General features: G+C 41.2%; 1 protein-coding gene across 1 annotated transcript in view; it reads left to right on the forward strand.

The window, feature by feature from the left end:
* DTNB (dystrobrevin, beta) overlaps positions 1–14,883 on the forward strand; it is a 392,167-nt gene that overhangs the window by 237,777 nt on the left and 139,507 nt on the right. The window contains exon 9 of the mRNA XM_006835297.1: positions 3,770–3,847. Within this exon, the coding sequence (XP_006835360.1) occupies positions 3,770–3,847 (78 nt within the window). The remainder of the gene's footprint in view (positions 1–3,769; positions 3,848–14,883) is intronic.

The raw sequence follows: 14,883 nt of genomic DNA on the forward strand, positions 1-14,883 counted from the left end.
CAATCTGTTGGGACTGGGCTGACGAAAGGAAATGGGGATAAGACTCTTGTGGTACAACAGTGAATACCTGATGCCAGGACTAATTGTGAGGGTCGGGCATGTAGAGGCAGATTTTTTTTTTCTCAACAAAAGGAAATTGATTGATTTTGCAGCCCAGGAGCAGAGGTCCCTGGGACCATCAAGCTTGAAGAGAGGAAAGTGTGACCCTACCCAGAAAGACAGTGAAGCCAGGCATGGAGACAGAGATGTTGGCATGGACAAATGGAGTGGCTGGGGACACGGGACTCAGGGAGCAAGAGGAACTGTTTGCTGACAGCCAGTGGGGCAGGCATGTGGGGTGTATCCTTTGTTTATTTGATGATGCATGGAGGGGAATTGTAATCTTTGCAATGAAATGTAATACGATAGGATGAATGTGAAGTTGAAGTGGGACAGAAGCAAATAATGATATATCCACAACCCTGGAACAACAGGGCTCCGGGATACAGAGATTGAGACATGGTTGGAATGGGGAAAAGGGGGGAAACAATGTAAAGATACTTGGCTGTCTTTTGAATCTTGGTTTCCCTGGCATATCACTATAAAATAGACACTGGACGGGGAGAGAAAGGAATAGGCAGAAATATCACCATAGAAAGCTTGTAAGTCTGTCTTCTGCCAATAACTGATTGGAATACCAAAAATGGGGCTACAACATGCCCAGTGAAGGAGGCTTCCTGTGGAGGCTCTGCAATACACAAGACCATAGGTGGAATCCTGAACAACATCCAGAATCTTCTGAGGGTAAATTTCCACTTGAAAGGACAAGCAGACCAGCCTGGAGTGGCCAGAAGAACTGAAGATACTTCTTGAAAGAAGAACTGACAGGAAAAATACAAAACAATACAGGCAGATCAACTGATTACTACAAAAACCAACAAGTGGCTCTCCCAGGAGACATCAAGGCAAGTGGTCGGGTCCCCTCAGTGCAAACCCGCTTCCAAGACCAAGACCCAATGGGAAGACACGCTCTGATTGGTGACCACATTTGTCACCAATAAGGGGAAGTGAGGGAAAAACAGCAATGATGCTGTGAGTTAAGACCTACAATGTACAATAGACTTCTGTAAACCTGATAAGACTCCTGTGAACCTGGCTGGAGACCTGGCTGGCCAGCAGTGTGGCAAGACCTGGGGACTCTTGGGCCTAGAGTCAGTGACATAGCCACAGAGGACTAGAGTGGAGAGTGAAGCGTCCAGATGATAAGAAGAGAGGGCACATGCATAAGTACACCCACACTTGCAGATAATACCCACTTGACCTGGCTTCAATGGCTGGATGATCAGAGCTCAAACAGAAGAAGAAAGAAGAGGGAAAAAAGAATAATCTAATACAATTTGATGAACTTGACCTGCACCTATGGACGCAGTAGCTCAAAAGAGGGAACAAATCTTCATAGCAAGAATCATTCATTCCATCCCTCCACACATGGAGAGGACAGGGAAGGGCAACTTGGACATTGGCTACCCAGAATGGAGGGGCTACAGAGGCAAGAAGTGACTGGCTTACCAGCTTTCAAGAGGGAACCTAGATCCAGAGGGCGTGGAACAAGGTAAAATCTCCACTGAGTAGTATCCAATCTGTCTCAGCGGGGCCAAGGAAAGGAGTTGCAGCTAGGTCTCTTGTGATACAATGGTGAATAATTGTTATCAGGACTGATTCTAAGGGCTGGAAATGTAAAGGTCCACGTTTTGTAGCAAAGGGAGGGATGGGATTAACTTTGCAGTCTAGGGGCGGAGGTCTCTGAGACTATTAGGAGAGAAGAGTGGAGAACGGAACCCTACCCAGAGAAGCAGTGATGCCAGAGATGGAGGCAGAGAGGACGACGTGGAGAGATGGAGCGTTTGGGGACTTTGGACCCAGAGAGGGAGAGGTTCTTTTGTGCTGATGACTGGGAGCAGGCTTGCATGGTATACCCTGTGGTTGGTGGATGATACATGGAGGGGATTATAACCATAGCCAGGAATTGATATGTTCTCCCATGTAAACTATCGCATAACTCAAAATAAAGCATCCTATATGCTTCAGTGGAGTCCTGGTGTGGCGCTGTGGGTTAATGCGCCAGACTGCAAAGTTGTTTGAACTGCAAGGTTGGCAGTTCAAGTTCTCCAGCTGCTCCTTGGAAACCCTACTATACAGGGTAGCTATGGGTTGGAACTGACTCAATGGCACTTCACAACAACAACATATGCTTCAATAAAAAATAAATAACAAAGAAAGAAAAGAAAAGACCCAAATATTTTCCATGCACATTACTTTTCATCTTTGATCCTCTTTATCAGATGGAAAATCATTAGAAAAATTTCACAGCCAAGAAATGAAATTGCTTTAAAAAAAAAAAAAAAAGTAGCTATGTCTATACATTGTGTGTGTGTGTGTGAGAGAGAGAGAGAGAGAAAGAGAGAGAGAGAGAATTTACAGAAAGATGATAGATCCATTTCTTGTTAAGTTTTCCTCTAGGTTCCTTTCCTCTCCAGGGAGCATTGCCCCTTGATCATTTATTTGGATGAAAAACATAAAATATATGATCCCTTAATATCCACCAAGAATTACTAAATATAACTGTATCAAACATTGTTCATAATTAAGTCAGCTTTTAAACATAAGAAACCAGGAAGCAGTTTTTGAGCACCCAATTATGAGATGACGTTTTTGCTCTTTTTTAAAAAACTTTTTAATGAACATATTTCTCTGAAAAGTACTTCTTTTTTAAAAGTACTTATTTTAAGGAAGTACTTTAAGGAAGAAAGTGAGAGATTTCCCAAAGAGAATATTAAAAAAAAAAATCTTGTGGTTCCAAATGTAGGGTAGACACCCTCTGTAACTCAACCAAAGTGGGAAAGACGTGGGATTGAAGAAGGGATGAAAGGCAAAATGGTGGATTCCTTTTGGTAAATTTATTGCGTGCATTCTGGACTCAGAAGTAGAAACACAAATCCAGAAAGGCAGCAGCTGAAGATGTGTTGCAAAAAATACTTACTTTCACATTTATATCTGGATTAGATTATAAAAGACATCCTTCTAATTGTTGTGCTGTTGAGTCAGTTCCGACCCACAGTGACCCTGTATAGGGTTTCCGAGGAGCAGCTGGTGAGCTTGAACCACCAACTTTGTGGTTCAAACTGACTTTGTAGTCCAGTGCATTAGCCCACAGCGCCACACCAGTACTCCCGTTTTCTATTTATGTAAATTCATTCTCCTGATTCTGGAAAGGAGTAATAAAAGTTTATTCCTATGTCTTATGTTTGAATTTGGTATTTAACTGATTGGTTTATTGGAAAGTATGCCAACTGAATCTGAGGCAAGGCAAAGAGCTCTAACCAAATCTCAGAAGCACACCTTGATCTTGTGACATTTGCCATATAACACAAACTCCAGGCACCTTCACAACCTGTGTCTGCACACTAGAGAAATTAACTGGTAGAACTCAGATTCTTATGTGCTGAAACCACAAAGCAAAAGTCACTGAGTTTTAGCCTACAGCACTGTTTGGAATCCAGTATTTCTCCTGGAACAGCATGGGCTCCACGGTCCTCTGGCTTTGAGAGAACACCCTGCTATTGTTGAATTTACTTAGGCTTGAAGTATTGATTTCTACCCTCACTCCCATGGGTCTCTCTGTGCTTATCAGAAATGATAGTGGGCTCTATGCCCTTATCACCCTTTCATTTATTTGTTCCCCTAGTTGTGTTGGTAATTATTAATGCAGTGTCAATGTCTTTTCTTCCAGTCCTCCTCGACCTCTGACTAATATGAATGACAACATGGTTAGCCACATGTCCTCTGGAGTGCCCACTCCCACCAAGAGGTATGTATGTCTGTGCCTTATTGGCTGCTCAGAGTTGACTTCAGGCTTCTGCTAGTGCTATGCAACATTCCCAGCAGAACAGAGGCCCTGGGAGCAGAACCTTCCACAGGGCAGAAAGGGCTGGCTTGCCTCCTCCTCTTTTGACTGACTTACATTATTTTCTACTTTTTGTCTTCTTTTTCTGGTGACTTGTAAATATAACAACTGCTGTTGAGTGATGCCTGAGGTGAAAACTTCATTTGTGGCAAGCAGTAAACATAGTGTCAAAGCAGATTAGACATGTTTGAGGCTTAAAGAAAAAAGAAAGAATATCTTGACAATCATGAGTTTCAACAGTTTTGCATTTGAGTTCTTTGAGTGTCAAAGATCGTTTCTACTTTCTGATTAGACTGTATAAATTGAATTAATCCCTTTTAAAAGATTATCCTGAATCATTCTGGATATGATTATAAACATGTAAGTTTAAAAGACTGCATCCCTCTCTTATTTAACTAAGGAGTTTCCTTTAGGGTCCTTCAAGGAATTAGAATTGTGTATTCCTTTACTTAATTTACTCTTCTCCAGAATTCTCTTAGGCAGGAGTTAAAAGAATTATTTAAAATGGCTTATTTTCTATTTGATTAAGCTGTTCCAGGACCAGAGCAGAACAGAAACTCGCTCTAGGGCACAACCATTCAAATAGTTATCACTGTAAAAGGACAAAAACAAAGAGATTCCAACCCAGCTCCTTCCTGAAGAAACCCACTTTGTGCCATACGCACTGAAGGCTTTGGATTCATTCAGTTATAGAAATGTGGCTTGCTTAAATAGCACTTTGACATACTATATATGTGTTAGTATGCAATATGTAATCTTTAAAGCCAACAATTCTTGTTCCCAGTGACTAAAACTCCTAACGCAAACTTGCTGATGAGCAGAGTCACCTGGGTCACTTGTAAAAAATATAAATTTCTGGGACTGTATCAGACGCTATGAATCAGAATTGCCAAAGAGAGGATCCTGAGAAGCTATATTTTTTTAAACAAGTATTCCAGATGATTCTTATTATCAAGCAGTTTTGGGAAACAACTTTACAAAGAAGCTAAGGAGTTAACTGTAGGGCTCCCCTGGAATAGAGGACTAAAGGGCTTGATAAGTCAGAGTGCCCAAATAATACACCATTATCCAAATGAAGACTCAAGACCCTGACCAGGGAAGAGTTTTGCCTGCAACTTTGTTAGGACTCTTCTAGCTGGGGAACAGACAAGTTACTTTTGGACAAAACTGTGAGGTCTGTGACCATGGCTGAATGTAGCTTCTTGAGGCTATTAGTGGGAGTGGGCTTTGTGGACAAGGTCTTATTTCCTTGGAGGAATTGCTCCAACACAATAATAACCACAGCCACCTCTGTAGAAGGACCAACTTCTAGACTTAATGTGGCTATATTTAAGCCCCAGGCTTGATTGTAAGTGTGGCCAACTGCAACTGATAGTCACAAAATGATATCTGCCAATTTTGAAAGCTTCTTCATATATATAGTACAGCCTGAGTTTAGATTTCTTTTTCAATTTGGGATTTCAACTAATACCTTATTCTGGGTTGAGTTAGTCAATCCTACAGGTGGTTATCTTTGACTCTCTAGGTGCTGGCCAGCTGACCAAAGGCAGCCACAACCCTTAGCACACCACAAGGGAAGGTTGAACTCTGCAACTAACCTAAAAGAATAGTTATGTGGGAATAAGACATCTAGACCCTAACAATATAGTCCTTAGGATTTTATATTTCATTTATATTTGGTATGAAATTATGACATAGTATGTGGACACTGATTGCACAATTCAGAGACTTCTTGATGGGTTCTTCATGGCCCAAGTTACCAAGTGGTATAAATTACCAGACAGTGTTCTGTTCACTTTCTCAAGGACTTACCAGTTTTTCTTCCCTCCTCTGAATGTTTTCAGACCTGTCTCTTCAGTGTCTGATGAAAGCCAGGGGCCAACACATCATCACAGAGCTTTACTCTCTTGAGGCAAGAAATGCTGAAGGGAATAAACCCCTCTGCAGAAAAAAGAGGTCTGTTTTAGAGTGCAGCATAAGATATAAGTCACAATCAGACAAGAGTAAGCATGCACAGTAATTAAAATGCAAAGAAAAATGAAGAGATACAGTTTCTACGTTTTGAGTAGGCAATGTGTATAAAAATAGTAATAAACACAGTGATTAAAATATTAGTCTTATTTGTTTAAATAAAAGATAATTGGGAAAAAAGATAATCTCAACTGTAAGGAAATCCTGTTCTTTATAAAAAAAAAACCTTATGAATGATAAAGATGCTAATCATTGTATAATGCTATGAATTATGTTGCAGAGAGATGCTACTCTACAGATTTTCCTTTATAATATAACCTTTTTAAGTCCTACATTAATATTTCTATACTTGAAAAGAAATTTTGCCCTAGCCTTAAATACTGCCTTGGAGCTTGCTTTCCTTGAAAATCATTAGAACAGAACATTTAAAAACAAACTTAACTGAATTTTAAGAGTTTTAACACCCCCCCATTGCTCCTCCATATAATTTCCTCCTAGACTTGCATCTATCTCTCTTCTTCCCAAAATTCAGAATACAAGAGATCTTCAAAATTGGAAAATGGAATTAAAAGATATTTGAATGTTTCCCCAAACAATTTGAAGTCACCTTATATGAATTGTACTTTTTACTCTGTACTTTGTACTATTTAAGTCATACCTTATATTCAGACCCTTATGGAAAATGTACAAATGGCACCAAACCCATTCCTCCCATAGTATTCTATTCAGCTGGGTTTCATAATTCATTGTAATAGCCACACAGAACTCGGACACCAGACTCGCAGTTATGGAGTTTATTAGAGAAGTAAACAGATTACATAAGTAAACAGTGAATAAGGAAGTCCGTAGAAGAATTGATGCCTTTGAGTTATGGTTTTGGAGGAGAATATTGAAGTGCCACGGGTTGCCAAAAGAACCAATAGATCCATTTTGGAAGAAGTGCAGCCAGAGTGCTCCTTGGAGGGCAGGATGGCCAAACTTCGTCTCTCATACTTTGGACATATTATCAGGAGGGACCAGTCACTGGAGAAGGATGTCATGTTTGGTAAGGTGGAGGGTCAGAGGAAAAGAGGAAGACCCCCAATGAGATGGATTGGCCAAGTGGTAGCGTCAATGGACTGAAGCATGGGAACAGTAGTGAGGTTGGCCCAGTATTGGGCAGTGTTTCGTTCTGCCGTGCATAAGGTCGCTATGAGTCAGTACCGACTTGATGGCACCCAAGAACAACAGCAACAACGAACAGGTTACACTACAGAATTAGAAATGCTTAGGGCATAGTTTTTTCTATCAGGACAGCCTCTTCCCAGCCATGCCTACAGGCAGGCCTCTCTCTGGTCCTTGATGTCCGCCCTGCTCTAGCAATGTCACCAAGCAATTTTCAGGCTGCTGATCAATGTCTAAAGCACTCCACTCCACTATGAACTTCAGCCCGAAGGCACTCGGCTCTAGCTTCATGGGTCAGCGCATCTAGTTCCCCACATTTAAGTGCCTAGAGGCACCGCGCTCCACAAGTGAGCCTCCTGTCTGCATGTATTCAGCTCTGCCTGCTCCATGGGCCAGGAAGCCCGCTGCTCTGGCCTGTGCTCTGACTCTTGGCTCTGTTGCTTCCACTTCTCTGGTGTCACAGCTCTGTCTCTTGGGTCAAAGAGGTTCAATATTCAGTAATCTCAGGGTCCAAAGAATGTGCTCCCCTCATAGCTCTCTTCTAGACAGTTGTGAGATCCCCTCCTCCTACTTCTGAGATGGGTCGTTTTCAACCTATTTTAGAGTTCCAAGTTTTTACAATCTTAGTGAACTCTGTTAACAATCTCTCACAACTGAATTTATTATCCCATCAGTCTCTGCTTCCCCCTTTCTTACCCAGACCCATTAGAAACAGTTGTTTCATGGGAGTTACAAAGACTATGGGGTAAGAACCATATGAAGTAAAAAACAAGGCTAATATTTTGGATTTTTAAAATACCTTATGAAGTTTTAGCTTTAATTATTTGTGAATCCCTATACTTTTACAATTCTATGAGAATTTTAAACGGCAATAATAAAAACCTTAAATAGGAAACTCTTTTTGCTTTGTGCATTTGGTTGATACATCAGTTACAACTCCTTTAATTTCATGTTATTAAAAGTGTGAAAGGCTCAAATCCACAAGGACAAAGTCAGATGCAGACAGGGAAGGGCAGGGGTGTACAAGGATCTGAGAAGCAACTTAAGCACTACCAGGATGGTGTTCCATTCCATCCCTTGGCTTCGCCTCTCAGAGAGCCATCGTGACTCCCTTCTCCTGTGGAACAGCTATTTCTGAATACTGCCAGTGGCTTCAGACACACATCTCACAGCTCTGCCACTCCAGGGGCTGTACCTTTCTTTTCTCCCTAGGCTTCAAGGAAAAAATCCAAGGCAGGAGTCTGATTGTTCAGAACCGTATCGCTGCCCATCCCTGTATGTATGATTGGCCATGCCCTGTAGGCCTGTATCATCAGAGCAGAGGGAGAAACATTTCCCCAAAGGGAAGGTTATGCTGCCTAGAAAAGGAAAAATCCCAGGAAAAAGAAAATAATAGCAATCTTTAGCAGACCACCTCTTTACTACTCATACACAACTGTGTGCAAAAGTGTGTGCATATACACTTGCCCACACACACCCCCACTTGCAGAATTTTCCACTGTCATATAATGCAACTACACATGCACTTGCATCTTTCTTGGGAGTTTTGTCCACTTCCTGTAGTTAACACTGAGTCCTGGATATCTGGGTTAAGTCCCTTTGTTCAGCTCAAGTCTAGGTATGTCTTTCTGTGATTCGTTAATCTATGGACCAAATGACGAAATTTAATTACTCACACACCCAGTATAAGAGGATGTTGTTGTTAAGTGCTGTCAAGTCGGTTCCAACTCACAGCGACCCTGTTTAAGGTTTCCAAGGGGCAGCTGGTGGACTTGAACCATGGACCTCGTGGTTCACAGCCCAGTGCTGATCTTACAGCTAAGAGGGTGCTGTTGTTCTTAAGCACTGTTGAGTTAGTTCTGACCCATAACGACCCTGTATAGGGATCCGAGGAGCAGTTAGTGAGCTTGAACCACCAACTGAGATTCAAACTGACTTTGCAGTCCAGCGCATTAACCGATAGCACCACACCAGGATGTTGTTGTTAAGTGCCGTCGAGTCAATTCCAACCTATAGCAACTCTATATAGGGTTTCCAAGGAGCAGCTGGTGAGCTTAAACCACTGACCTTGCAGTTCAAAGGACTTTGCAATCTGATGCATTAGTCACAGCGCCACACCAGAAGTCATGTGAAAATAGGATAATTAGCAATTAGGGAAATCTCTCATTTAAGAGAAGCTGTGGCTGTGAGAGGGGGGAACTAGCCAGTAACATGGCATGTTAGTCACATTTGTGTATGTTCCCTTCTGAAACACCACTAAAATGACTGTCAAGGGATTTTTTTCATAAAAAGGGTAACCCATAAAGACAAAGAAAAAGGGAAGAAGAGATGATAGCAACAAAAATTTTAAAGTGTCAAAACAGATGGATTAGTGGTAACTGATTTTAATAGAACAGGGACGGCTTTAAAAACCTAAGGTGGCAATGAGAGAAGCCCAGAAGAGAGGCAATCCCAGGAAGGCTCCAGAATTAGAAGACTCATAATGAGGATACTAGAAAGGCTGACAGTCTAAATGAGAAGCTCTTAGAACCCCAGATCTACATAACTGGGCAACTGCCCCTACTCTACTCCAGCCAAAGATAGGAGATTCATGTTTGAAGTTTCTGGAACAATTGTTGTTAAGTGTCGTCGAGTCAGTTCTGACTCATATGACCCTGTATGGGGTTTCCAAAGAGCAGCTGGTGAGCTTGAGTCGCCTACTTTGTGGTTCAAACCAAGCTTGCAGCCCAGCACATTAACCCTAATTATCTCATGTTGGTGGTTTGAGACAATTGGATAAGGGGCTTTTTTAATAAAACTATTTGCCTTGTTCTGTACTGACTTTCAGATAACCTTGCAACATCATAGTTAAGACTTCAGAAAATCACCAATACATTGTTATTTTGATATTTTTCAGTCAAGGTGCCTGAAACGCCAACCATAATAAGTGCAACATCCAAGTCCCCAAATCCTAAAGATTATAGTTTACGCAGAGGCTTTGCTTGTGATCATATTGCAAAGATTGATGTGTTTCCACCGTAGGCTGGAGAGAGTATTGCTACCATCCATACCTCAACTTGACTCAGCTAGTTTCTCTTAGTGACACACCCCACTTCTAGTATCAGTTTCTGCCAGAACTCTTGGCTTTAAGTGACAGGAACTCAGTTTTAAATTAGCTTAAGGAAAAAAAGAAAGAATTTTTTTTGTTCTCAAAACCAAATTGAGTAAGCTGGATTGTGAGTGACTGAGCCTCAGGAATGACCAGAACACGGACGTTCTGATTCATTCCTGTCTCTCTTTCTGCCTCTTTCTCTCTCCTCTCGCCTACTACCTCCTGCCTACAATTTATTCCCCTTACACAACCAGCTTTTTCATACAGCTGGGAATGTGACTATGACCTCCGCTTTCAATTTCATAACCTCACCACCCTAGAAAGGTTGTCCTTCTTAATTTCAATTTGAAAACTGCCAATGAAAGTTCTGTTTGGTCCAGCTTGGATCATGTTACCCACCCATAGTATTTCTGTTTGGTGGCCTTTTTTCAAATAACACACTTGAATGTATTTGGACGCCAGTTCACTAAAAGAAGGTACCTGCTGTTTCTCAGAGACGTTAGAGGTGTTAAAAAGACATGGCTTTAGGCTTCTATTTCAAGTGAGTCCTAAAAAAAAAAATACATACACATACATATATATATTTATATGGATATGTGTTGTTTTTGTTGTTGCAAAGTGCTGTCAAGTTAATCCTGACTCATAGTGACCCTGTATAGGATTTCCGAGGAGCAACTGGTGAGTTTGAACTACCAACCTTGGGGTTCAAACTGACCTTGAGGCTGAGTGTTTATCCTCTGGTGCCACACCAGGGCTCCATGGATTTGTGTTAGTTCACATATATTGCATTGTACCTTTGCTTGCGTAGATTTATTTCAGGAGAACCTGTCTTACCTCTGCCACCACATTTTCATTTATCTCAAGGATTATATAAGAGGGCTCCAGAAAGTTTGTGGGGGAAAAAAATCCATTTCATTTTTCCATAAAGGTTTAGAAGCCCTCCTCTTATAATCTTGCTAGTTTTTATTCAGTATATAAAGGTGGACTGTGTTGGGACATAATAACAGGTAAATATTAGAACCACCAATTCTGAGTATTCACTGAATATCTCAAGTAAGGGCAAGCTTTTATCAGTTTGAACTTTTTTACTCTGATACATATGTTGAACGAAGTAAAGTCCGTCTTTAAAGGCCAGACAATGCCTCAGTGTCGGTAATGTTTCTGAGCCGTGGAAATATGGCTGAGTTAAGAGATGAGCTGCTTTACAATAGTATTAAAATGACTTTCTGACTGGATGCCAAGAGAAAGAGTTTCTCTTGCTGTCAACAGAGAACAGTAGAATGATAAGAACCATAACCTGCTCTTTTCTCAGACTAAGAACAACAGCCATGTTGGGAAACTGAGAAAGGAGGCAAAATGGAGTATCTGATCAGACCAGAAACTGTACTTGTACTCAGTCCACTGATTCTTATCCTTGCCATGAAATGAGAAAAATTGAGTTTGTTTAAAAGCAAGAATTAATGAAACTGTCAGCATGGTCATGAAACAACTAGTTTGTGTGAATTCTTTATGAAGATCTTTCCAAGTCAACACAGGAATTTTTTTTTTCTCTCCTTTTTTGAAAGACAGCAAAGCAGAGTAAATTGAAAATTAACACATAATCCTATGGAACGGCAGGGTCCTCAGTGCTGGCAGATTTCCAGAGTCCATCTTAAAGCCTGGGCAGACTGCCAGTTTTCAGCTGCTTCTGGGTTGGGATTAAATTTCATTTTCATTCAAGCATTTAAGGTAAAGCTGGTGCCAGTTCTAATTCAAGTTAGTGCAAACAGAAAACTTGAGTATTTCCAAGTCCTTACTTACAAAACCTTAGCTTTGAAAAATTGAAGCTGACAGAAGCATCATAATTACGAGCTGGTGTCCTCCTCTCATCAGACTGAGGTTTGAGGTCCTGAAGGTAAGCAGGAATCCCATCCATCATGGACTGTCAGCAGAGCACCAGGGAAGAAGGAACAGGTTTGGGGAGAAAGACTACGAGTTCAATGCTGTCATGTTCAGATTGAGATCCCAGTGGGATGCTAGAAGTGAAGACAGGCTCTGTAGAGTTTGGATGTGGGAGCTGAGGAAGAGAGGTGCATGCTTTTTCAACTTTTTTCCTGGCTTGAGTTAAAGTATCTTTTATCAAAGCACATGAGAAGGATTTGGGCAAGAAGGTAATGAGGTATTGTTGAACTAGAGATAACATGTGGGACTGCGCATAGCGTGAATTCTGATCATCCAGGTTCTTCTAGCTTCCTCCAATTTACACTAGCAAAGAGCATCCACCGCCACCATTCATATAACACACTCAGTCTCTTTTTTCTACATCCTCCCCCACCACACACACACACACACACAGCATACTCCCTCTCTCACAGACACAAATTCTCTCTGATAGACACACACCTTTAGAAACATATTTTTACCTGTGCTGGGAGGCTTTTAACTTCAAATCCTCTTGGCCTCATGTCCTAATAAACAGACACAGTGCTAGCAAATAATGGTTGTGTGCCACAACCTTGCACACGTAAATGAAACTCCTGTTGTTGTTGTCAGGTGCCATGGAGTCAGAACCGACTCATAGTGACCCCATGCACAGCAGAACGAAACAATGTCCGATCCTGGGCCAGCCTCACTACCGCTGCCACACTTGACGCCATCAATGATGCCACCTGACGGATCCATCTCGGTAGTGGTCTTCCTCTTTTTCTCTGACCCTCCACCTTACCCAGCATGACATCCTTCTCCTGCGACTGTTCCCTCCTGACAATATGTGCAAAGTATGAGAGACGGAGCTTAGCCATCTTGGCCTCTAAGGAGCACTCTGGCTGTACTTCCTATAGTTGATCATGCCTATGGTTGATCATGCTTCTTGTTGTTAAGTGTCGTCAAGTCAACTCCAACTCACAGCCACCCTGTGTAGGGTTTCCAAGGAGTCGCTGGTGAGTTTGAACCACCGACCTCATGGTTCAAACCGACCTTTAGGTCCAGGACTGTATCCTATTGCACTTATGCTTAGACCTACAATACTTAACCGTATAGTTTATTCCATTTAATATCAAACTCTTAAAGTGCTTTAGTGTATTTAACTAGGAAAGCAGACTTTTAAAATGAACCAGTGCTGTAGTACAAGGTTTTGCCTTTTTCATGAATCTGATTAGGAAACATCCAATCAATTCCCCATCTTGCCCCTAGCCCATTCTTGCCTTTGCAATCAAAGGGGTTCTTCTGAAATGCAGATCTGATTGTTTTCTCTTGATTAATATTTTTCAGTGGCTGTTCTTATCTACAGCAGAACTGTCCAATAGCATGAAAATGCTGTCTGGTATGGTACTGTTAGCCATACATAACAGAGGAACTGAATTTTAAAATTTTATCTAATTTTCGTTCATTTTAATTTGAACAGCCACATGTGGCTAGTAGCACTACAAATCTACAGGATAAGTTCAAAAATCTTCATTTTGACCATTTGTGAGCTGACCCTAGTTGACATCTATGTTGTTGTTAAGTGCCATCAATTTGTTTCTCACTCATAGTCACCCTGTATAGGGTCTCTGAAGAGTGATTGGTGAGCTTGAACTGTCAACCTTGTGGCTCAAACTGACCTTGAAGTCCAGCTCATTAACCCACAGCACTAAACCAGGACTCCACTCTCCTTACTGGGCACCAACTTTGAGAATGACTTGAATTGTTGACGGTTCCCCAAGTAGCTGTTTGCATATGCAGCTTCTGATTAAAGTGTAGCCCCTTTGTACTTTCCCTTAATCTCCTTTCTTCTAATTCTTTTTCAAAAGTTAGCTTCACCTCGTCCTGGAAGCCTTTCTTAATATTTGTAAACTAAACTGTGTTGTTACACTCTGATTCACTGTTGTTGTTGTATACCATTGAATCAGTTCTAACTCATAGCAACCCTTTCGTTATATGGTCTGAACTTATAAGGAGCGTCTGGTGGGTTTGAGTTCAAACTGCCAACCTTGCTGTTTCCAGTCTAGTGATTCATTATTATTGCTAAGTACTGTCAAGTCAGTTCCAAGTCATAGCGACCCTGTGTAGGGCTTCTGAGGAGCTGCTGATGGGTTTGAACTGCCAGCATTGCAGTTCAAACAGACCTTGTAGTCAGGTGCTTTATCTTACAGCACCACACCAGTGATTCCTAGCATTGTCTATATATCCCTGTATTATCATTGCCTGTTTGTCATTACCTTTCTAGATTCGAACTACAAACTTAATTACTTCTCTCCAGATCTTCTGTCCACTGCTTGTTTTTTTTTTGTTTTTTTTTTTTGCTTCTTAATTAGTCATTCCTCTGCTGGGAATTAAGGGTAGGTAATAAGGTAATAAAGGTGAAAAAGAAAGCTATTATTGCATTTGCATAACTGGTTAGTAAGAAATTGAACTAATTACTAGAATCTTACATAAATTAAATCCAATTATTAATTGATAATGCATTGGTCACCTCCTTAACATGATGGCTCACTATCCCATCTTGATGAGATTTCTCTGGTTAGAGAGGAGCAGTAAAGGTGAATAATGTTGAAAACTCTTAGCGAGCTCCGGGTGTCGCTTTCTAATCTGGTTAGGCCTGAGAATCTGCAGAGAACCTTGTGCGTCATTGAACTTATTTGTTATCCTCACAGGTTCTTATTGGACAGCAACATTTTTCTCATCAGTTTGTAACACAGTGAGGACACAGACCTTTCTGTTTCCGTTGAACAGAGTAGATTGAACAATGATGCAG

The sequence above is a fragment of the Chrysochloris asiatica genome, unplaced genomic scaffold, assembly GCF_000296735.1.
Source record: "Chrysochloris asiatica unplaced genomic scaffold, ChrAsi1.0 scaffold00016, whole genome shotgun sequence".
Taxonomy (NCBI): Eukaryota; Metazoa; Chordata; class Mammalia; order Afrosoricida; family Chrysochloridae; genus Chrysochloris; species Chrysochloris asiatica.